Here is a 25,361-nt window from a genome sequence, read left to right as displayed (position 1 = left end):
AGGAAGCAGCTCCCTTCTTTTCTACCCAAGATGGTTGACAGTGTTGACCCCCAGTTAAAAAGTTTGCCTTGTTTTTCACAAATACTGGTGGGGAGCTTCCTCCCTCCTTCAGCAGTGCTGGGATAGAGTTTCATAAGCACGAAGGATCTAGAGATTGCAGAAGACTCTGCTTTTTTTCTGTTCCTTCCCCATTATGGCTTTTATAAATCTCCTGGGAATCAAATGGCCTTGGAATACATCTGGGAAGGAAGTGCCTGTTGGCTCAGGGCACCCAGCACTGCCTGCCTGGCAGGACCATCCAAGGGTCCCCTGATACAGTGGGGTTTGTCTAAATCAGTAGCTTCTGTACTTTTTTGAATGTGACCCTCAATAAAAAATATATTTTACGCAGCCACCCAGTACACACATGCATAAACAAAACAATGAAACAGGACTACCCTGTTATTTTATCCAATTGTATTTAATTTAAAAATGCTAGTCTTCCAGCTATCCAGGAGGCTGAAGTTGGGGGATCACTTAGCCCAGGATTTCAAGGTTGCAGTGAGCTATGATTGCACCACTGCACTCTAGCCTGGGTGACAGAGTGAGATTCTGTCTCTAAAAAAAAAAGCTGGTCATAATCTACTGAATTGATTTATGGCTCAAATGAGTTGTGACCCACAGTTGAAAAACACTAGTGCAAATAGAACCCTGAAGCTAAGATCTCACTTTCATTTTTTTTTTTTTTTTTTTTTTTGAGATGGTGTGTTACTTTGTTGCTCAGGCTGGAGTGCAGTGGTGCGATCTTGGCTCACTGCAACCTTTCCCTCCCAGGTTCAAGCAATTCTCCTGCCTCAGCCTCCTGAGTAGCTGGGATGACAGGCGCATGCCACCACACCCAGCTAAGTTTTGTATTTTTAGTAGAGACAGGGTTTTACCATGTTGGTCAGGCTGATCTCAGTCTCCTGACCTGGTGATCTTCCTGCCTCAGCCACCCAAAGTGCTGGGATTATAGGCATTAGCCACTGCGCCTGGCCTAAGATCTCATTTTTAAAAATGATTCACAAAAATACATTAAGAGGAGGAACTATAGGGAGAATAAAAACGATTGATTATTTATATTGTATTTCTGTTATATGTTTTCCTTCCCCCCTGGGCTTTATAGCAAAAAGAAGTCAGTCTCGTTGTTTTCCAGTTTTGGGGAAGAATCTGCAGACATTAGATCAGAGTGTCAGATAGGCACGCCCTGGGTGTTGGGATGCAGCCCCTGAGCGTGTGGCCTGCTTGGCTTTGGGCCTCTGTTCCTCGTGGCACGCTTGCAGGAAGGAAGCTGCTGTCATTGAGCCTGTGTGTTTGTTCCTCCACTGCGTCCTGTTCAAGGGTAATTCATGTGCAGAAGGACAGTCCTCTAGGCGTGGTGGCCCAGCTTTCCTCTTGTTCCGGTGGGTGCGGGATGCTTTTGGGAACTAGGATCCCGTCGGCTGTGTCTTTGCCATAATCTGATATGACTGAAACATCCTCCTTGAGTCTTAAACATTATTTGACTGAGTTGTCATAAATTACATGTAGACCCTGGGATATTTGTGGTTCTTAGAAATGAAAGGCAAACACACACAAATACAGGGACAGAGATAACAGACTGTCATATGTAATAATTATTTTTGAACAACCACCTCTTGTCCAATGTCATACAGTATTTATTATTTTGAGTTCATCGAATTTAATACACATACATTTATAAAACTTTTACATGGTACATGGCTAAACACGCCCTATATCGAATGGGGTACTTTTAAGACTTTCTAAAAGTGTCAAAGTTTTACCATGGGTCTCTTGAATTTCTGGCAGTTTAACCTGCCCAGAAAGTGGCAAGGGGAAGGGGGAGATACTGTGCCTCCTGGTGAGCTTCCTCCCCCTGCTCTTACCTGGATGGAAGCCAGCACTGCGCTCCTCTGTGCCACATTTTACCTCCATTACAGAAACTAGGAAACAGCCTTTTCCTTGGCTGTACCCAGACGGATTGCAGTAAATTCATCTGCACTCATGTGGGGATGGACAGAATGATCACTCTAGTGCAAGGAGCCACTCCATGTGCTGCCCTGGAGGGGTAGGGAGGCAGCTTTTCTTACCACCTATAGGGCAGATCCTTGCATCCAGGGCAGACATATAAAAAATAAGGTTATGCTGGGCGCAGTGGCTCACACCTGTAATCCTAGCATTTTGGGAGGCCGAGGCGGGTTGATCACCTGAGGTCAGGAGTTTGAGACCAGCCTGGACAACATGGTGAAGCCCCATCTCTACTAAAACTACAAAAAATTAGCCAGGTGTGGTGGCACATGCCTATAGTCCCAGCTACCTGGGAGGCTGAGGCATGAGAATTGCTTGAACCCAGGAGGCAGAGGTTGCAGTGAGCCAAGATTGTGCCGTTGCACTCCAGCCTGGGCAGCAGAGTGAGACTCGGTCTCAAAATAATAATAATAGTAATAATAATAAGTTTAGCTCAGAGGGTAGCTAGAGGTGATTAAATGAGATTATATCATAGCTGCTGTTTATTGAAGACTTGCTAGATACATAGGGCAGATTCCAGGGTCCAACTTTCCTAGGTTTGAAACCATATTACCCCTTATTACTTGTCTGATGTTAGGCAAATTCCATAATCTCTCTAAACCCGTTTCTTCAATTGTAACATAAGGATGAGAAAAGTTATACAGGGTTATTGTAACAATTGTTACAAATTAATAATTTTTAACAATTGTTAATAACTACTACAATTAATTGTTATAATTGTTAATATTGTAGCATATTAACTGTAAGTTACAAAACAGAGTAACAAATACTCCATCAGTAAATTGGTAAATTGTAAATTTATTTAGTTTACCCTTCTCTCAGCTAGAAAAGCATAACAGTAATAGCGGTAATACTGGCAACCACAGCCAACATCTGAATAGCTACATAACATAACCATAACATTGAGGCTTACACGTCCCTTTGGCTCTTACATTAGCTGCACAAGGTTTCTTTGCACAGAAGTGTAGCTTTGTAGATGAGGTTTAAGTAATTTACCAGGATTATCTAGAAAGTGACAGAACCCAGAATGGCTCCGGAGGGTGGTGAGGGTGGGGATCTCACACAACCCCTGTGTTTATGACTCATCAATACTGGCAAAAGGGCTGGTGGGTATCTGGGGGATGGGCTACTTCCCAGCACAGACACACTCTCCTCTTTTCTGTCCGTTTACACAGTCTCACTCATTATACCCACTCTCTCTATTTCAGCCTAAGTAAATTCTCCGCATCTTTCCAAGTCCTGGTAAAATTTTCCACTTATTTATCTCCTTCCCTCCCCTGCCCTCCCCTCTGTCTCCTCTCCTCCCCTCCCCTCCGCTCCCCTCCCCTCCCTTCCCCTCCGCTCCCCTCTCCTCCCCTCCCCTCTGCTCCTGTCCCGTCCTGTCCCCTCCAGTCCCCTCCCCTCCCCTCCCCTCTACTCCCCTCCCCTCCCCTCCGCTCCCCTCCCCTCCCTTCAGCCAGGCGGGAGTACAGTGGTGTGATCTCAGCTCATTTCAACCACCACCTCCTGGGTTCAGACAATTCTCATACCTCAGCATCCCGAGAAGCTGGGATTACAGGCATGTGTCACCACATCCAGCTAATTTGTGTATTTTTAGTAGAGATGGAGTTTCTCCATATTGACCAGGCTGGTCTTGAACTCCTGGTATCAGGTGATCTGGCCCCCCTCAGCCTCCCAAAGTGCTGAGATTACAGGCGTGAGCCACCGTGCCTGGCCTTATTTCTTTTTAAAGGGAATATTTTACATAGAACTTTAGTCTGAAGTCTTTCAGCTGGTGAACAATTAAAATGAAGCCATCTTGTTCCTGGTAGCCCAAGCCCATGGACTCTCCCACCTTTAGATCCCCAGATGTGGCCAAATGTAATATAATGAGCTCCTGATATGATCAGGAAATGAGAACTATAAAATTAAAGTGAATATAAAATTAAGGTTAACATTAAGGTAAATCAGCTGATTGTATTACTAGCTGCTGTTTATTGAAGGCTTACTCTATGCAAGCTACAATGTGTGTGTGTGCTTTTTTTTTTTTTTTTTTCTGAGATAGAGTCTTGCTCTGTCACCGAGCCTAGAGTGTAGTGGTGCAATCTCTGCTCACTACAACCTCTGCCTCCTGGGTTCAAGCCATTATCCTGCCTCAGCCTCCCAAGTAGCTGGGATCACAGGCACCCACCACCATACCTAGCTAATTTTTGTATTTTTAGTAGAGACAGGGTTTCACCCTCTTGGCCAGGCTCGTCTCAAAACTCCTGACCTTGAGATCCACCCGCCTCAGCCTCCCAAAGTGCTAGGATTACAGGCGTGAGCCACCATGCCCAGCCTATGATGTGTTTTGTATCGATTATTTAATTCTCATAAAACCCTGTATGGTAAGTTTTCTCATCCTTATCTTGTAATTGAAGAAATTGAGGTTCAGAGAGGTTATAGAACTTGCCTAAGGTCAGACAGCAAATAAGTGGTAGGTATGGTTTCAAACCTAGAAAATGTGGGTCCTGGAATCTGTGCTCTTAATCACTATACTGTGCCCAGTACAGTGGCTGGTATACAATGCATAGCGGGCAAATGGTACCCACTGACCTTAGGTGAGTTCCATAACCATTACTAATATTGCTATATCAGGTGTAGAAGGCAATTAGGGAATATATCATTAGCTTCTGTTTACAGATAGGAACACTGAAGTTTAGTGAGCTTTAAATGACTTGCCCAAGATTACAATATCAGTAAGTAATAAAGCCAGGTTCAGTATCTGATGTTTTTTTCCACTTTATTTAATGGTACCTTCATGTCTGATGGTTTTTCCACTTTATTTAATGGTCTCCTGAGAAGGTTGGATATACCCTACGAAGGGGAATAGAAACTTGGCAGCCAAGTCAGTTCTCTTAATTGTGTGTTGCAATGGGATCCTGAGTAGGGAGGAGGGAAGCATGCTTTTGGAACTGCTTTATGCCCAGAATTCTTTGCCACATGTAGAACAGCAGCTACACCTGTGCTCTGGGGAATCCACAGCCCCAGTGGCTCGGGACTCTGTACTCTTCCCCATAAGCTCCTGTACATCCCATGGTCAACCTGCCCTGGTGACAGCTCTTGTTTCTGGGACCCTCACTGTGGTTGGCTGTTTCTCAGGACAGCTTTAAGGACAGATTGACAGGTGGGAATGACAGATTTCTTTGTGCATTAGCTGGCCACGTCACAGTCAAGCCATTATTATTAGTATAATATAATAATACTAATATACTAATTAGTACTATATTAGTTTTTTTAGGGATGTTGAAACAAATTGCCTCTAAATGATTGGCTTTAAATAACAGAATTTATTCTCTCACAATTCCATAGGCCAGAAGTCCCAAATCAAGATGTTGTCAGAATCATGTTATTTTAAAGCCTTTAGTGGAGAAAGTGTCCCATTCCTTTCTCTTGGTCTTTGGTGTCATCAGCGATCCTTGGCATCTCCTGCCTTGCAGCTGCGTAACTCCCATGTCTTCCTCTGTCATCCTGTGATGTCCTTCCCCTGTCTTCACATTGTCTTTTTTTTTTTTTTTTTGACACGGAGTCTCACGCTATTGCCCAGGCTGGAGTTCAGTGGCACCATCTCAGCTCACTGCAACCTTAAGCAATTCTCCTGCCTCAGCCTCCCAAGTAGTTGGGCCTACAGATGCGTGCCACCACACCCAACTGATTTTTTTTTGTATTTTTAGCAGAGACGAGGTTTCACCATGTTGACCAGGCTGGTCCTGAACTCCTGACCTCAGGTGATCCACCTGCCTTGGCCTCCCAAAGTACTGGGATTATAGGCATGAGCCACCACACCCAGCCCACGTTGTCTTCTTATAAGGACACCAGGCATACTGGATTAAGAAGCCACCCTACTCCTGTATGACCTTATCTCAACGATTACATATGCAATGATCCTATTTCCAAATAAGGTCACCATCTAAGATATTGGGGGTTGGGACTTTAACTTATTTTTCGGGAGGAACACCCGTGCCCAAAAGGATATACTAGAAGCTAAGAGTGATATCAGAAATAGAGTAGTGGGATGGGAGTTTAGACACCTGGGCACCTTCTAATCCTGGCTTTCTCATTAACCAGCGCTGATATTATTCAAGGCCTTAGAATTTTCTAGGTTCCAATTTCCTTAGCCATAAAATTTGGATTGTACAAGAGGTTCTGTGAGAGCCCTTTGGATCTAATAACATGAATCTTTCCAAGGAACTTATCAGTTGAGGTGCTGTGAATGGCATATCCTGTAAAATTGAGCAAAATATTTAAGTGTCAGGTTTTATGGCAAAAGGATTTCATCTCATCTTATCCGTTCACTCTGATTTTGGGGCTACTTGTCATACTAGATTGAGGATCATCCTGAGGCTGCTTTCAGGCCTGATGGAAAAGGCCATATCTGATGATGTTTATCATGGGTTGTTTTTCTTTTCTTTCTTTTTGTTTTTAAGACGAAGTTTCCCTCTTTTTGCCCAAGCAAGAGTGCAATGGTGTGATCTCGGCCCACTGCAACCTCTGTCTCCCAGGTTCAAGCAATTCTCCTGTCTTGGCCTCCTGAGTAGCTGGGATTTCAGGTGCATGCCACCACATCAGCTAATTTTTTGTATTTTTAATAGAAACAGGGGTTCATCATGTTAGCCAGGCTGGTCTCTAACTCCTGACCTCAGGTGATCCGCCTGCCTTGGCCTCCCAGAGTGCTGGGATTACAGATATGAGCTACTGCACCTGGCTCTTCTCTTCTTTTCTTTTCTCTCTCTTTTTCTTTCCTTTCTCTCTCTCTCTCCCTCTCTTTTCTTTCTTTCTTTTCTCTTTCTCTCCCTCTCTTTCTCCCTCCTTCCTTTTTTCCTCTCTCCCTTCCCTCCCTCCCTCTCTCCCTCCCCATATATTTCTTTTTCTCCTTCCTTCCTTTTTTCCTTCCTTCCCTCCCTCCCTCTCTCCCTTCTTTCTTCTCTCTCCTTCCTTTTTTCCTCCCTCTGCACCCTCCCTCCCCCCCTTTCTTTCTTTCTCCTTTTTCCCTTTTTTCCTTCCTTCCTTCCCTCCCTCCCTTTCTTTTTCTCACTCTTTTTTCTTTCTTTCTCTTTCTCTCTCCCTTTCTTTCTTGATCTCTTATCCCTTTCTTTTTCTTTTATTTCTTTCATTTTATTTTATTTTATTTTTTTGAGATACAGTTTTGCTCTGTTGCCCAGGCTAGAGTGCAGTGGCATGAACATGGCTCACTGCAGCCTTGACCTCCCAGGCTCAAATGATCCTCCTGTTTCAGCCCCCACCACCAAGTAGCTGGGACTACAGGTGTGTGCCACCATGCCCAGCTAATTTTTGTGTACTTTATAAAGATGGGGTTTACCATCTTGTCCAGGCTGGTCTTGAACTCCTGAGCTCAAGCAATCCACTTGCCTCAGGCTGCCAAAGTGCTGGGATTACAAGTGCGAGCCATGGTGTCTGGCCTGTCCTGGGCTGTTGAAAGGAAAATGGCAGATGGATTATTCCTGGTCTGGGAATTTGGGTAGAAGAGAGGTCAAGGGAGCTGGGGTTTTTAAGGAGAGCTTGTGAAATGTAGCCAGGTAAGTGCTAAGATGTATGGTCTTTCCTCTTCTGTTTCCTGTACTATTTTGTACATTTTCATAGGGTCCTTGTTACACGATAGCAAACTAAAATATTGGTTTGCATCTGTCTCCTCTTCTAGATTATGAGCTCCACTAGGCAGGTCTCATATTTCAGTCATCTCCATGTTCTTAGCACCTGGTACCATGCCTGGCACATTGTGGATGTTCAATAAATGACAAATTGATGATCAGATGAGATAGGAAATTCAGATAGGTGGTAGGAGGGTGATCTAGGTGATGGCCTACTTATTCAAGCATGATTTCTGTGATGTTCTTATAATTCCCTCATTGCCTGCCTGGACCCACTGCTTCCCATTTACTGGGGAAACACCCTCTCAACCCCTGTGGTTGTTCCCTGGTTTCATGAGGCTGAGACTCTAGTTTCACTTCCATTCAAGCTGTTTGTTTTCTCTGAAAAGCACACTGTGATGCTTGCTGGAACTCATTACTTCCCAGGTTCTAGGAGAACATCTTGTGTCATGGGGAACAAGATGTTGCCTACAGTATGTTTAGATTCACGATACCTTCCTCTTAGAAGAATGAGACCGAGTGAGTGACTTCTTGTCCTGGAAACAACAGAATATTCTAAAGAAATCTTAATGGATATAATTCTGAGGATAAAAGGATAAAATGCCTGTATATTATATATTTTTAAAAAATGAAAATGGCCTGAATGTCTTTTTACATGTAAAAATATTAAATGTTCATTGTAGCATGTTATAAATTCTTACATAGATATAGTGAACAGAGATTCAGAAAGATAGAAATAGTTACTAGGAAGTTAAGAGGCATCTTTTTCTATAACTAGAGTCAGCTTCAGGTGCACTTTACATTGTCAGAAGCTGGAAAAGACTTTAGAAGTTGAAGAATAGAGGCCTGAGAAGAAACAGAATTCTTACTCAAACTGTGGTATTGAGCTCTAAGATCAGAAAGGCAGGAAGAAAAAATCACTTGTATGGTCTCAGAGCAGTAGATGGGGCTGCCCACAGTACCAGGAGCAGATGAAGCCAAATCCCTCAACAGCCATGCAAATTGACCTCTGCCAGAAAAGGAGGGAAGGAAGGAATAAAGAAAGATATCAAGGCAAAAGCAACTAAAGAACCAGAGCCTGTAACTCAAGAAAAGACAAAGCCAATCCAACATCTGGATAACTGATCCCAAGTTGAAAATTTTCCCAAAGGAATAGTGGAAGTATTCAGAGATATAATACAGGAAAAATGTCATGAAAGGAAGGACTAAATAGATCTGAAGGGCACACTATGAACCAGGAAACTCTGATACACAGTAATCAATACTGATTATGATTATATAAGGATCAATGTTAACACACATCCTGGCTAAGTTATTGAATTAAAAAATTCTTCAAATTTCCAGGAAGGAAAAAACAAGTTGTCTATACAGAAATAATCAGGGGAAATTTGGGATCATACAGAAGCCAGTGGAACAAGTTCAGCTAAGTTCTGAGGAAACATTTAAGAACATTCAGTATACCAATGAGGTTGTCAGTCCAATATAAAGGCCACAGGTAAATGGCCTCAAATACAAAAGAACTCAGGGAATGTTGAGCCCCTTCCTACCCCTGAGCTATTTTGGCAAAAGATTATGTCATGAGAAAATTTAGTCAAGCAAGAAATGAATCTAAATTAAAACATTCAAGATGAATAATCATGGTAACAGGACAATTATTGAGCCTCATATTCATTTTAATAAATAGTTCAGACTAAACAACTGGAGGAAATATGATTGGAGAACAGAATAGTGTGACAACCCTGAGGAGGTGGAAGTACAACAGTGCTCCTTATCTAACGCCACCGCAGGCTGTTGCTCATCTAAAATGCTCAAAAACAACAAATGGTTACAATATTTTAATATCACTACCCTCTTACTTTTTTTCAAACAAAAGCTGCCACATGTTTATTAAGATACCAGTGGCTCTTAAGCACAGCTGGCTCTATAAGTCATTTTCCATATATTGTCACATGTTTGGGAAAGTCTCTGGGATGATATATCAAGACAGGCTTCTCTTGTGACTCAACTGGACATCAGTCTCTTTAGACATCTGAGTAATGGTGCAACCTATACATCAGGGCCTTGCCTTTTTCATTCCCCAAGGCAAACTATCCACTTTTGGGAGAAAAATCCATGGTATGAATGTGAGAAGTATTCTTCTTTTTAATGTCTGGGAAGTTTGAAAATACTGTACAGAAAGGAAGATGAATCAATCTGACTGCTTCTTTCATTTTTTTCTGAAGCAATTGCCAAGATTTCTGTAGTAGGATTGAAGGTCAGAGAAGTAACACCTGTAACCAATTTCATTATAGCTTTTACTGGCTTTGGATTTGTTTCCTGGAGACAAGAATCTTGATTGTATATATTTACCACTCTGCAATTAGAACTACAAGCAACATTCTGTCCTTTCCTAGATGTGGCAATGCTTAATCCATATAAACTGGCTTCATCAGCAAATCTGTTAAGGCACTTCCTTGAGTTCACATCCCAAACATAAACTTCTCCATCCCCTGAAGAGGCGTATACTTTCTTACTATCTGAAGAGAACGTGGATGCTGCAACCCTTCCATTAATTTTCGTGCTTCCAATCAGTTCTTTGGTCTTCACTGATAGCAAATGCAAATGCCCAGCAATGCCGTTTAAGAGGAAGAAGGACCCATCTGGGGAGTTCAAAGCTCCTCACTATCTTCTTTCAAACCTCTCACTTGATGCACAAGAATTAACTTTCCAGCTAGCATGTCATAGATATAAAGAGCCTTGCTGTGGGTACTTGTGGCTAAAACTTCTTCCCCATTAGCACTAAAACAAGCCTTAAAGATGGGAGACTGGCCGGGCATAGTGGCTTATGTCTGTAATCCCAGCAGTTTGGGAGGCTGAGGGGGGAGGATCACAAGGTCAAGAGATCGAGACCATCCCGGCCAACATGGTGAAACCCCCTCTCTACTAAAAATACGAAAATTAGCTGGGCATGCTGGGGCGTGCCTGTAGTCGCAGCCACTCGGGAAGTGGATGTTGCAGTGAGCTGAGATCGTGCCATTCCACTCCAGCCTAGCCACAGAGCAAGACTTCGTCTCAAAAAAAAAAAAGGGGGGGGGGCGGGGACGGGAAAGAGGTTTCCAAATAGATACTCTGGATTTTAGGATTTGTTTTTCCGTCAACCTGAAATAGTAATCCAGCGACCACCACAATCTGTGCACAAGGATGGAACTGCGCAGGTGAGATCCGAGTGGCAGTAGGATGAACATTGGCAGTTTTTCAAGATTCCTCTTGGCAGAGAGGCTGATGCGGATATGCAATTCCCAGTCCTTTGCGACAAATCCTCATTATCCTGTTCACTTTCATCAGCTGAAGACATTTTCCGCCTATGTGTCTCTGCCCAGGCAGGTACTCCTCCCATGGCATGCTGGAATACTTCTTTAAGTCTCATTTTAAGGTTGTCTTTTAAAAGTTCATTTTCGCTAGCATTTTTCATCCTATCTTTCCAAAACCGATTGTGTCAACCATTTCCTCACCTTCATCTTCTTCATCCGCCCACACTAGCTTCTTTTGAGGTGGAAAATTACCTTTTGTTTCATTCTCCACTTCGGAGTCACCCGAGTCTTTATGTTCTTGAACCGGCGGGCCCCGCACACGCCGCAGCAGCGCGTCCTCCTGGTCCTCGACTTCGCTGAAGACCAGCTCCTCCAGGCTCTGCTCCACCGCCGCTTCGTCCTCCAGCGTCAGGCAGTTCCGCTGCCTGAGCCGTGTCTCCTCTGCCGCGCTCGGCTGGGATGTAGGTGCAGCCTTTTGGGGCGGCCCGCCCAGCCCTGCTCCTGCTTTTCAGCCGGCCTCGGCCTCGTTCGGGGCTTCCACTTCGGCTCCGCTCCAGTTCGGCTCCTCAGTCCCGGTGGCATCGTTAGGTTTCTTTTCTTTCTTTTTTTCTTTTCCTCCCTCCCTCCCTCCCTCCCTCCCTTCCCTCCTTCCTTCCTTTCTTCCTTCCTCCCTTCCTCCCTTCCTCCCTTCCTTCCTTCCTTTTTGAGAAAGCCTGTTGCCCAGGCTGGAATGCAGTGGCGCAATCTCGGCTCACTGCAACCTCCACCTCCCAGGTTTAAGCAATTCTCCCACCTCAGCCTCCCAGGACAGCAGGCGGGTGTCACCACACCTGGCTAATTTTTGTATTTTTAGTAGAGGCAAGGGGTTTCATCATGTTGGTCAGGATGGTCTCGAACTCCTGACCTCAGGTGATCCACCCGCCTCGGCCTCTCAAAGTGCTGGGTTTATAGGCGTGAGCCACCGCGCCCCGCCATGTGGTCTTACTCTTTAAAATTTTTTGGTGCATGTATCTGTTCATCCATTCTATTTATATACCTGAAGAAAGAAATCCCCTTTACAGTCATCACCAAATGTTAATACTAATTAGTTTTAATTGGTGGAAGTTTGGGCTGTTTTCTTCTTTGTACTTCTTCCTATCATAGTGCACTGCATCCTTGAATTCCCAGGTTTAATTGACCCTCTTACCCCAGCCTCCCCTAGTAGTTGGGACTGCAGGTATGCACCACCACACCCGGCTCATATTATCTATTTAATTTTGTAGACTCGAGGTCTTGCTATGTTGCCCAGGCTGCTCTTGAAATCCTGGCCTCAAGCAATCCTCCCACCTTGGCTTCCCAAAGTGCTGGGATTACAGGCACAAGCCACAGCACCCATGCCCAGCCTGTACTTTTCTTCATGCTTATTTTTGAGTAATGAGAACGTATGATTTTAATAAAACGGATAAAAGTTATTTTGCAAAGACTAATGACAGAATGGGAGAAACTTTGTAACATGTAAGAATAAATTGTATATACATAAAGAACTTATTTCTACCAAGTAATAGGAATAAGGCAAAATGTTCGGTTAAGAAATTGAATGACAACTTACAGAAGAAATGCCAATAAACAATAAACGTATAAAATGATACACAACCACACTAGAAATCAGGGAAGTGCGAATTAAAAAGGAGATTCTTCTTTTTTTTCAACCTCCCTCTTACACTGGTAACAATTTTAAAAGATTATTTATATGCACTGTGGGTCAGCATTCCTGTAAATGGGAGCTCCTGTACACTTTTTGTGGAAGCATAAATTGACAAGGCTTTTGGAAGGCACTTTGGCACTATTTTTCAAAAATTTAAAATGCATTATTTCCCTGACCTAGCAAATTCACTTTCTCAGAACTCTTAGAAAAGCACTGTCAAGGCAGTTGCTGTGGCTCACGCCTGTAATCCCAGCACTTTAGGAGGCTTAGGCAGGTGGTTCACCTGAGGTCAGGAGTTCAAGACTAGCTTAGCCAACATGGCTAAACCTCATCTCTACGAAAAATACAAAAATTAGCCAGGTGTGGTGGCGCATGCCTGTAGTCCTAGCTACGTGGGAGACTGAGGCAGTAGAATTGCTTGAACCTGGGAGGCGGAGGTCGCTGTGCACCAAGATCGCGCCACTGCACTCCAGCCTGGGTGGCAGAGTAAGACACTCTCAGGGATGCTCATCAATATATGTCCACGGATGTTCAGATGTTTATTTAGTTTTTTTTTTTTTTCTTTTTTGTGGTAAGGAAAACTGGAACTAATTTAGGAGACTTTGTACTATAGATGTAAAGACATGTAAATACAGAGAAAAAGGACTGGAAAGCTAACTACAAACCTTGGCAGGGGCTTCCCCTGGGGAGAGCAGTGGAGCTGGAAGAGAGCAGGAAGGTGCTGGCTTGTTTTAGACTATCCACTTTTGTGCTGTTGCAATGTTTTACTGTGAGGATATATTCATTTATTACTTTTATAATTTTTTAAAATCTGAAGAAAAAAGTTGGGTAGATGAGCCCAGATCACTCTGTCCTAATCATATAGTTTAGATAAGGCTGGGCGGGGACAAGAAGTGACGATGTGACAAAATCAGTGGGGAGAAGGGAAAGGGGAAGGAGGATGTTTAGTGTTGAGACTGACCCTGCAATGCTGAGTAACAATCAGTGTTTTTATAGGGCGTGCTGACTGCAGAGTTTCTATCCTGAAATTCTCCTTCCTTTGGTACAGTTTAGTTGCATATTTGAATTGCCTGTGAATGAAGAACTCTATGGCATGATAAAGGGTGCTCAAAAAAGATGGAGGAGAGCTGGACATTTCTTACTCCACTTAAACAAATGTTTAGTTTTGCTGTAATGTCCATGCTTTAATGTCACATAATGTCCATGTTAGGGACTTCCAACTGGAGAAGACCACTGTAGAGATGAGGGCCACTGATTTTTTTTTTTTTTTTTTGAGACGGAGTTTTACTTTGTCACCCAGACTGGAATGCAGTGGTGTGATCTGGGCTCACTGCAATCTCTGCCTCCGGGGTTCAAGTAATTCTCCTGCCTCAGTGTCCCGAGTAGCTGGGACTACAGACATGCACCACCATGATCAGCTAATTTTTGTTTTTGTTTTTGGTAGAGACAGGGTTTCACTGTATTGGCCAGGCTGGTCTCCAACTCCTGACCTTGTGATCTGCCTGCCTCGGCCTCCCAGAGTGCTGGGATTACAGGCGTGAGCCACTGCACCTGGCCGTGGGCCACCGATCTTTTTACATTTGTTCCCTATCATATAGAGGCAGTCTTGCATGTTAGAGAATGTTGTTGAATCTGAGCTTTTATGGTCTCAGATGCAGTTCGCTTTCCATGGGAGGGTCATTGTGTCTTAAGGAAGAATTAGTTCTGAGAAGGACCCATAACCCTCTCTTCTCTTCCCCTAGGGCAGCAATTGAAGAGAGATATGGCAGAGATCTGCTCAGCCTCTCTAGGAAGAAGCCATGTGGACAGTCTGAAATCAAGTACGTACCAAGTTTTTTTCTGGTTTTCAGGTTAGTTAATAATGCCTGGTAGCCCCCTCGATTCAGCAGACAGAATTACCAGGTGGTTGAAGTGTGCTGGCTGAAAAAAAGATATTTTTTTGGGAAATGAGATCTCACTGTTTTGACTCAAACTCAAGATCCTCCATCAGGCTCAGTGGCTCATGCCTGTAACCCCAGCACTTGGGAGGCAGAGGCAAGCAGATTGCTTGAGCCCAGGAGTTCGAGACCAGCCTTAGCAAGTTGGCAAAACTCCGTCCCCACTAAAAATAGAAAAATTAGCTGGGTGTGGTGGCCCATGCCTGTAGTTTTAGCTACTTGGGAGACTGAGGTGGGAGAATCATTTTAGCCCAGAAGGTAGAGGTTGCAGTAAGCCGAGATCATGCCACTGCATTCCAGCCTGGGTGTCAGCAATATTCTGTCTCAAAAAAAAAAAAAAAAAAAAAATCCTTGTGCCTCAGCTGCCCAAGTCACTGGGACTGTAGGTGCATGTCACTATACTTGGCCTGAAATAAACTGTTTTGTGTTTTTCTTATTTTCAATTGTGAAAAATCTAGACAAGCAGAAAAATGGCTAAAATGGGCTAAAGCCACAGCCTGCTATTAATACCTTCTAAGTTTTCTTGAAGTCTTTTTATATGTAGACTTTTTCATAGATAGCGTTATGTTATATATATTTATACTAGAAATTTAATAGAAGGGCTTCTTTGTGTGTGTGTGTGTATGTGTGTGTGTATTGTATGTGTGTGTGTTTTAGAAGCAAGAGAAGACAAAAGGAAGGGCAATGTCCTATTTGTCCCCATTAGGACCTCTGAGGGGACACAGACCTCTTGGCATCTCTGCAAGTGTTGATAGCAGAGATGCCCAGAGGTCTGTGTTGATATTATTTTATAGTATCTATTGTATGTAAAATATCTATAAAATTATATAAATGTAAAATTATGTATAAAATATAAAACTATACATATATTTTTTGGTTTGTGATAACTATAGGAGATTTGCATCATTAAAAAATCTTTGAAGTTTAGGGGTACATGTGCAAATTTGTTATATAGGTAAACATGTATTATGGGGATTTGTTGTACATGTTATTTCATCACCCAGGTGTTAAGCCCAGTACCCATTAGTTGTTTTTCCTGATCTTCTTCCTCCTCCCACCTGCCACCCTCTGATAGTCCCCAGTGTGTGTTGTTGTTCCCCTCTATGTGTCCATGTGTTCTCATCATTTAGCCCCACTTATAAGTGAGAACATGTAGTATTTGGTTTTCTATTCCTGTTTTAGTTTGCTAAGGATAATAGCCTCCAGCTCCCTCCATGTCCCTGTGAAGGACATGATCTCATTCTTTTTGTATAGCTGCATAGTATTCTATGGTGTAGATGTGCTACATTTTCTTTATCCAGTCTATTATTGCTGGCCATTTAGGTCAATTCCATGTCTTTGCATCGTTTTATAATGGTCACCACCCACGTATGATTTCTGTATCATGATTTTTTTATTTTTCAGTCATTCATTGAATACTTTGAGGATACAGAAATGACCAGGACACGATGCCTACTTTGGGAATACACTCCCTCTTTTTTTTTTTGAGATAGAGTCTTGCTCTGTTGCCCAAGTGGAGTGTAGTGACGTGATCTTGACCTATTGCAATGTCCATCTCCCGGGTTCAAGCAATTCTCCTGCCTCAGCCTCCTGAGTAGCTGTGGTTACAGGCATGTGCCACCATGCCCAGCTAATTTTTTGTATTTTTAGTAGAGACAGGGTTTCACTACATTGGTCAGACTGGTCTAAAACTCCTGACCTCAAGTGATCTGCCCACCTCGGCCTCCCAAAGTGCTGGGATTACAGGCATGAGCCACCGTGCCTGGCCCAAATTTTCAGTTCTAATGTTGACCATTGTCACAGAGATGTCATTGTATGTAGGCACTGGCAGGAATGGATTTTAAAAGTGTCAGTTCATATTGCTCTTTCCAATTCTAATTTAACTTTATAGGGCTTTACTTAATGCTTATGTTTGTATTTCTTTCCTCTTATATTGAAGACCTGACAATATTAGTATAATTATTTGCCTTATTTGGTAATATGTATATAAAATCATTTAAAAATAATATCGGAACTCTTGAAGATGGTGGGGTAGGAGCAGCTCGGGGTTGCAGCAGCTCGGGGTTGCGGCTCTCAGTGAAGGCTCAGAGGGTGAGTTCAAGCCGCATTTTCAGACAGATCTTTGTTACCCACAGAACCGGGGGGATTCCCAGGTGGAGGAGAGACAAGGAGCACCGCTGCCTGTTTGGGCCGGCAATGCAGTTGCTGCCATGCAGCGGCACTCAGCACAAGGTGCACTGGCCTGGATGCCCTGTTAAACCAGCAATCTGAGATTTGGGAGGGCAGATTAGCATATCCATCTGTTTGGACGGGACTTGGACAGTGACCCAGACCAGGAGATTCCTGGGAGGCAACATTTGAGCCTGCGCAGTGGGTCGCTGCACGGGAAATCGCACGGATCCCGGTCCCCAATCAGCGGGCGACTGAAATACCTGGGAGAGAGTCAACCTTTCAACTTAGGAAAGGGAAAAAGAGGGGCTCTGAGGCGGCGAGCCAGGTGACCAGGCTCGGCAGGTCCCACCCCCACAGGGACAAGCAGGGCGGCGATTCCATACACCTGGGGTTGAGATTTCACTGTGGACTCAACTGAGCCTGACATGGTGCAGCTCGATGGGGGAGGGGCGTTCCCCATTGCCGAGGCAATCCGACCCTACGGAAGTTTACTCCCATTGCTGTTGCAGCCTGCTGTTGCCGAGGCAACCCGCCATAACAGAGAGACTCCGCCAATACAGAGGCAACAGAGCGGAGCACACGACAGCAGGGCAGAGCCCTCAGCAACAGGGCAAAGCCCAAGGTAACAGAGCAGAGCCCGCCACAGTAGGGCGGAGCCAACGCCAACAGGGCAGAGCCTCGGCAGGCAAGTAGTGCCTAGATACTCATAAAGAAAGCCCTAACACCCCGAGACAGAGCATCTGGGGGGGAAAAAAAAGGGTTTTATGAGTTCTGCTGCAGCAGACTTAAAAGTATCTGCCAAACAGTCCTCAATGAACAACAGAGCTCACAGCTCAGCACTCGAGCTCCTGTAAAGTACAGACCGTCTCCTCAAGCAGCTCTTTGACCCCTGAATATCCAGAGTCACCTCAAAAAGGACTGATCAGACTGACATTTGGTGGGCATCATTCTGGGACAAAGATAGCAGAAGAAGAAACTGGTAGCATCCCTCACTGTTCTGCAGCTGCTACAGGTATACCCCAGACAAGCAGGGCCTGGAGTGGACCTCAGCAGTCGTACAGCAGAGGGGTTAGACTGCTAGAAGGAAAACAAAGCAACAGAAATACTTCACCATCAACAATCTGGGCGTCCACTCAGAGAACCAACTGAACACTCAGCAACTACCCAGACCACAGGAGGATAAACCCACAAAGATGGGAAGAAACCAGCGCAAAAAGGTGGAAAACACCCAAAACCAAAACACCTCGCCTCCTACAAAGGACCAAAACTCCTCGCCAGCAAGGGAACAAAGCTGGACGGAGAATGAGGGTGACGAAATGACGGAATCAGACTTCAGAAGGTGGATAATGAGAAACTTCCGTGAGCTAAAAGAACATGTTCTAAATCAATGCAAAGAAACTAAGAACCTTGAAAAAAGAGTCGAGGAAATGATGACAAGAATGGACGACTTAGAGAGGAATATAAACGAATTGAAGGAGCTGAAAAACACAACATGAGAACTTCACGAAGCATGCACAAGCTTCAACAGCCGAATTGACCAAGCAGAAGAAAGAATGTCAGAAGTCGAAGATCAACTCAATGAAATAAAACGAGAAACCAAGATTAGAGAAAAAAGCACAAAAAGGAGTGAACAAAGTCTCCAAGAAATGTGGAATTATGGGAAGAGACCTAACCTACGTTTGATAGGTGTACCAGAAGAGGATGAAGAGAATGAATTCAAGCTGGAAAATACTCTTCAGGATATTATCCAGGAAAATTTCCCCAACCTAGCAATCGAGGCCAATACTCAAGTCCAGTAAATACAGAGAACACCACAAAGATATCCCGTAAGAAGAGCAACCCCAAGGCACATAATCGTCAGATTCAACAGGGTTGAAATGAAGGAGAAAATACTAAGGGCAGCCAGAGAAAAAGGTCGGGTCACCCACAAAGGGAAGCCCATCAGACTCACAGCAGATCTCTCGGCAGAAACTCTACAAGCCAGGAGAGAGCGGGGGCCAATATTCAACATCCTTAAAGAAAAGAACTTTCAATCCAGAATTTCATATCCAGCCAAACTGAGCTTGATAAGTGAAGGAAAAATAAAATCCTTTGCAAACAAGCAAGTACTCAGAGATTTTGTCACCACCAGGCCTGCTTTACAAGAGCTCCTGAAAGAGGCACTACACATAGAAAGGAACAACTAGTACCAGCCATTCCAAAAACATACCAAATGCTAAAGAGCATCAAAAAAAAGAATAATCTGCACCAACTAACAGGCAAAACAGCCAGCTAGCATCAAAATGGCAGTATCAAATTCACACATAACAATATTAACCCTAAATGTAAATGGGCTAAATGCACCAATCGAAAGACACAGACTGGCAAATTGGATAAAAAGCCAAAACCCATCAGTGTGCTGTATCCAGGAAACCCATCTCACATGCAAGGATACACCAAGGCTCAAAATAAAGGGATAGAGGAAGATTTACCAAGCAAATGGAGAGAAAAAAAAAAAAAAAAAAGCAGGAGTTGCAATTCTCGTCTCTGGTAAAATAGACATTAAAGCAACAAAGATCAAAAGAGACAAAGAAGGTCATTACATAATGGTAAAAGGATCGATACAACAAGAAGAGCTAATGATCTTAAATATATATCTACCCAATACAGGAGCACCCAGATATATAAGGCAAGTTCTTAACAATCTACAAAGAGACTTAGACTCCCACACAATAATAATGGGAGACTTTAACACTCCACTGTCAATATTAGACAGATCAACCAGACAGAAAATTAACAAGGAAATCCAGGACTTGAACTCAGACCCGGAAGAAGCAAACCTGATAGACATTTACAGAACTCTCCACCCCAAATCCACAGAATATACGTACTTCTCAGCACCACATCACACCTACTCTAAAATGGACCACATAATTGGAAGTAAAGCACTCCTCAGCAGATGCAAAGCAACTGACATAATAACAAACAGTCTCTCAGACCATAGTGCAATCAAGTTAGAACTAAAAATTCAGAAGCTAACTCAGAACCGCACAGCTTCATGGAAACTGAACAACTGGCTCCTGAACAACTGGCTCCTGAATGTTGAATGGATAAAGAATGAAATGAAGGCAGGAATAAAGAAGTTCTTCAAAACCAATGAGAACGAAGACACAACATACCAGAATCTCGGGGACTCATTTAAAGCAGTCTCCAGAGGAAAATATATAGCAATAAGTGCCCATATGAGAAGAGTGGAGAGATCCAAAATTGACACCCTATCATCAAAATTGAAAGAGCTAGAGGAGCAAGATAAAAATAACTCAAAACCTAGCAGAAAGCAAGAAATAACTAAGACCAGAGCAGAACTGAAGGAGATAGAGACACGAAACACCCTTTAAAAAATCAATAAATCCAAGAGCTGGTTTTTTGAAAAGATAAACAAAATAGACAGACCACTAGTCAGACTGATAAAAAAGAAAAGAGAGAACAACCAAATAGATGCAATAAAAAATGATAAAGGGGAAATCACCACAGATTCCACAGAAATTCAAACAATCATCAGAGAATATTACAAACAACTCTATGCACATAAACTAGTAAACCTGGAAGAAATAGATAAATTCCTGGACACCTGTGTCCTCCCAAGCCTAAACCAGGAGGAAGCTGAAACTATGAATAGACTAATAACAAGGTCAGAAGTCAAGGCAGCAATTAAGAGCCTACCACACAAAACAAGCCCAGGTCCAGATGGGTTCACAGCCGAATTCTACCAGACACACAAAGAGGAGCTGGTACCATTCCTTCTGAAACTATTCCAAATAATCCAAAAAGAGGGAATCTTTCCCAAATCATTTTATGAGACCAAATCATTCTGATACCAAAACCCGGCAGAGACTCAACAAGAAAAGAAAACTTCAGGCCAATATCCATGATGAACATAGATGCAAAAATCTTCAATAAAATACTGGCAAGCCGATTGCAACAGCAAATCAAAAAACTTACCCATCATGATCAAGTAGGATTTATCCCGGGGATGCAAGGCTGGTTCAACATACGGAAGTCTATAAATGTAATTCACCACATAAACAGAACCAAAAACAAAACCCACATGATTATCTCAATTGATGCAGAGAAGGCCTTTGACAAAATTCAACAGCCCTTTATGCTAAAAACCCTCAATAAACTTGGTATTGATGGAACATATCTCAAAGTAATAAAAGCTATTTATGACAAACCCACAGCCAATATCATACTAAATGGGCAAAACCTGGAAGCATTTCCTTTGAAATCTGGCACTAGACAAGTATGCCCTCTTTCACCACTCCTATTCAATATAGTACTGGAAGTTCTAGCCAGAGCAATCAGGCAAGAAAAAGAAATAAAGGGTATTCAAATAGGAAAGGAGGAAGCCAAATTGTCTCTATTTGCAGACAACATGATAGTATACCTAGAAGACCCCATCACCTCAGCCCAAAAACTCCTGAAACTGATAAGCAACTTCAGCAAAGTCTCAGGATACAAAATCAATGTGCAAAAATCACAAGCATTCCTATACACCAATAACAGACTGAAAGAGAGCCAGATCAGGAACGAACTGCCATTCACAATTGCTACAAAAAGAATAAAATACCTAGGAATACAACTTACAAGGAACGTAAGAGATCTCTTCAAGGAAAACTACAAACCACTGCTCAATGAAATAAGAAGAATCAATATTGTGAAAATGGCTATATTGCCCAAAGTAATTTACAGATTCAACGCTATCCCCATCAAGCTACCATCGAGTTTCTTCACAGAACTGGAAGAAAACACCTTAAACTTCATATGGAACCAAAAGAGAGCCCGCATAGCCAAGTCAATTCTAAGCAAAAAGAACACAGCAGGAGGCATCACACTACTGGACTTCAAACTATACTACAAGGCTACAGTAATCAAAACAGCATGGTACTGGTACCAAAACAGAGATATAGACCAAAGGAACAGAACAGAGGCATCGGAGGCAACACAGTATATCTACAACCATACAATCTTTGATAAACCTGACAAAAACAAGCAATGGGGAAAGGACTCCCTGTTTAATAAATGGTGTTGGGATAACTGGCTAACCATATGCAGAAAGCAGAAACTGGACCCCTTCCTGATACCTTACACTAAAATTAACTCCAGATGGATTAAAGACTTAAATATAAGACCTGGCACCATAAAAACCCTAGAGGAAAATCTAGGCAAAACCATTCAGGACATAGGAGTAGGCAAGGACTTCATGACCAAAACACCAAGAGCGTTGGCAACAAAAGCCAAAATAGACAAATGGGACCTAATCAAACTCCACAGCTTCTGCACGGCAAAAGAAACAGTCACTAGAATGAATCGGCAACCAACAGAATGGGAAAAAATTTTTGCAGTCTACCCATCTGACAAAGGGCTGATATCCAGAATTAACAAAGAACTCAAACACATTTACAGGAAAAAAACAAACAAGCCCATTCAAAAATGGGCAAAGGATATGAACAGATACTTTTCAAAAGAAGACATACATGAGGCCAACAAACAGATGAAAAAATGCTCATCATCACTGGTCATTAGAGAGATGCAAATCAAAACCACATTGAGATACCATCTCACGCCAGTTAGAATGGCGATCATTAAAAACTCTGGAGACAACAGATGCTGGAGAGGATGAGGAGAAAAAGGAACACTGTCACACTGTTGGTGGGAGTGTAAATTAGTTCAACCATTGTGGAAGACAGTGTGGCGATTCCTCAAGGTCTTAGAAATAGAAATTCCACTTGACCCAGCAATCGCATTACTGGGTATATATCCAAAGGACTATAAATCGTTCTACTGTAAGGACACATGCACACGAATGTTCATTGCAGCACTGTTTACAATAGCAAAGACCTGAAACCAACCCAAATGCCCATTGATGATAGACTGGATTGGGAAAATGTGGCACATATACACCATGGAATATTATGCAGCAATCAGAAATGATGAGTTTGTGTCGTTTGTAGGGACATGGATGAATCTGGAGAACATCATTCTCAGCAAACTGACACAAGAACAGAAAATGAAATACCGCATGTTCTCACTCATAGGCAGGTGATGAACAATGAGAACACATGGACACAGGGAGGGGAGCACTGCACACTGGGGTCTACTGGGGGGAATAGGGGAGGGACAGCGGGGGGGGGAAGTGGGGAGGGATAGCCTGGGGAGAAATGCCAAATGTGGGTGAAGGGGAAGATGGCAGCAAAACACACTGCCATGTGTGTACCTATGCAACTATCTTGCATGATCTGCACATGTGCCCCAAAACCTAAAATGCAATAAAATAAAGAAAGAGATTCCAAGTTGAAAAAATAAATAAATAAAAATAATATCAATATTGCTACCAACAATAAAGCTTTTGAATAACGCTTAAGATTTCTTTGCAGTTCCTTTCGATCTTCGACCATAGTAGGGCACTTAAACATTTATTTTCTCTGTGGGATCATTAACCAGTTTTACTGATAGTTAAGTTTATTTACTTCAGTTTGTTTTGAATTATAGGGATTGTTTTCTTTTTCCTTTTCATTTATTTTTATGTTTTTGAATATGTAAAAGATTTGCATGTCCAAGGGTCCAGACTACATCAACTTAGACAAGTTTCATTGTAATTCAGGAATGGTTTAGAAGATTTTAAGGAAGATAAGTGGGCCGTTTGACTAAAAAAACACTTGTTCATTTATAAAGAAAGCATAAGCTATTGGCAGTACACCCAAAAGCATTTGAGGTGATCTGATGGAAAATGGCCATATTCTCTCTACTGCTATATTCTCTCTACTACTTGCAAAAGATATTTAGCAGAATGAATCTGACCCGAAATGATATTTATTTCCTTACATATTTGATGTTTGCCCTGTTACTTGGTAAATTCAGAGAGACTGTAACACAGTCTTTTCTGTTGCTTGATAAAAGTCAGTCAGTTCCTTCTCAGAGTATACCTCAGAGAGGAAGTGGCAGTAAGATACAAGAACTGGGATTGTTTCCAAGGCTAAAATGAAACTCTGTTTAGATGACTTGTTTTTGTCACCCCATGACATGATCTTCAGGAAGATGTTCTAGAGGACAGTGGATGATTTTGCTTATCCAGGGGACTAGCTAGGATTTTCCACCTCATTGGCTACCCTGAGAGACTCAAGCCTATGATGGGACCTGTTAGGGCTTAAGGCCAACGTGCTTTTTAAAAGCATGATAGAATAGTTTCCTTTTCCACAGTGGAGAAGAACACCATGGAGAAGAAAGGGTGAATGTTGCTAGGCCACCGTTCCCATGGTTCAGATTTCATACCTGGATTGTCATTTTGTCCCAAATAGGAGGAAAGACAATGAAATGATGATGTTATAACAAAACTGATGACAAATGACATGAAGAGGGGCTGCTCTTTTAGGGGTCCTTCAGTCAGTCACTTGTGATGGGAGAAAAAATTTTAAAATTGAGGCAGACAATGTAGCTGTAAGACTGATCTTTCAACCCTATGACTCACTGTAGGGAAAGAATTCCAGTTGTATCTCCTGTCATACCTGTCTTTCTTTTTCCATTATTTGAAGACAAACAAGCATCACTGAAGAGTGAATTTATTAAATCCAGTTGACCATTGGTGCATTTGTTTGAATATGGACACTTTCAATTTTAATTTTATTTTGGAGATGGAGTCTTACTCTGTTGCCCAGGCAGGAGAGCAGTGGTGCAGTCTTGGCTCACTGCAACCTCTGCTTCTCGGTTTCAAGCAGTTCTTGTGCTTCAGCTTCCCAAGTAGCTGGAATTATAGGCACATGCCACCACATCTGGGTAATTTTTGTGTTTTTAGTGGAGAAGGGGTTGCACCATGTTGGCCAGTCTGGTCTTGAACTCCTGACCTCAAATGATCCTTCCACTTTGACCTCCTGAAGTGCTGGGATTACTGGCATAAGCCACTGCACCCGGCCTGGATATGGACAGTGTTATAATATGTTGTACTCCTTGAAAAATTCTATATAAGATAGGTAAAGTGAATGGAGAATGTGCAGTTAAGCTGTCCTGCTTAATGTATTTGTAATAAGTGGTGCAAATGTTCATGTGAGGAAAGGCAGAGAGAAATAAGAACATTTGTTTTGAGATAAATAGAGTAGGAAAGGTGAGGTAGCTGAAAGAATGGGAAAGTTGGAAAATACAGGGCTTTTAATTTCTAGAATAGCAGAATTTTACACACACACACACACACACACACACACACACAATGATGCATTATCTTATGCAGCTGTGGTAGGGGACCATGAGTTTACAAAATCCCAACCCTCTTTGGGTAGGTGGGATTTGGAGCTCCAAATTACCAAATTTCATCAGAGTGGTCTGAAGAATCCTAAGCTAAAAATTTAGTTTAGAGTGGTCCTGGGTGTCAGCAGAAGCAATAAATGCAGAAATAGTCATACAAAGACTGTAGATACTAGAAATAATGATCCAAAAAACAAGTACATATAGTATGTTTAAAGAAAAGAGTGAATTAAGAGCATGAGTAGGGTAACTTTCAGAGGTATTCAAGAAATTTTGAAAGGGAATCAGATAGAACTTAAATAAATAAAATGTAAAATACTTAAAAATTTAG

The 25,361-nt window shown here is 42.6% G+C and overlaps 1 protein-coding gene and 1 pseudogene across 3 annotated transcripts in view; one reads left to right on the top strand and one right to left on the bottom strand.

The window, feature by feature from the left end:
- PSTPIP2 (proline-serine-threonine phosphatase interacting protein 2) overlaps positions 1-25,361 on the top strand; it is a 100,187-nt gene that overhangs the window by 35,071 nt on the left and 39,755 nt on the right. For all 3 annotated transcript variants that reach the window (XM_054244144.2, XM_078348066.1, XM_002757211.6), the window contains one exon: positions 14,390-14,467. In XM_054244144.2, the coding sequence (XP_054100119.2) occupies positions 14,410-14,467 (58 nt within the window). In that variant the 5' untranslated portion in view covers positions 14,390-14,409. The remainder of the gene's footprint in view (positions 1-14,389; positions 14,468-25,361) is intronic.
- On the bottom strand, positions 9,695-11,545 carry LOC103787654 (U3 small nucleolar RNA-associated protein 18 homolog pseudogene; annotated as a pseudogene).

Source organism: Callithrix jacchus, chromosome 13, assembly GCF_049354715.1.
Source record: "Callithrix jacchus isolate 240 chromosome 13, calJac240_pri, whole genome shotgun sequence".
NCBI lineage: Eukaryota > Metazoa > Chordata > Mammalia > Primates > Cebidae > Callithrix > Callithrix jacchus.
The sequence above is the reverse complement of the archived record's forward strand: the minus strand, read 5'-3'. Positions and strand labels throughout refer to the sequence as shown.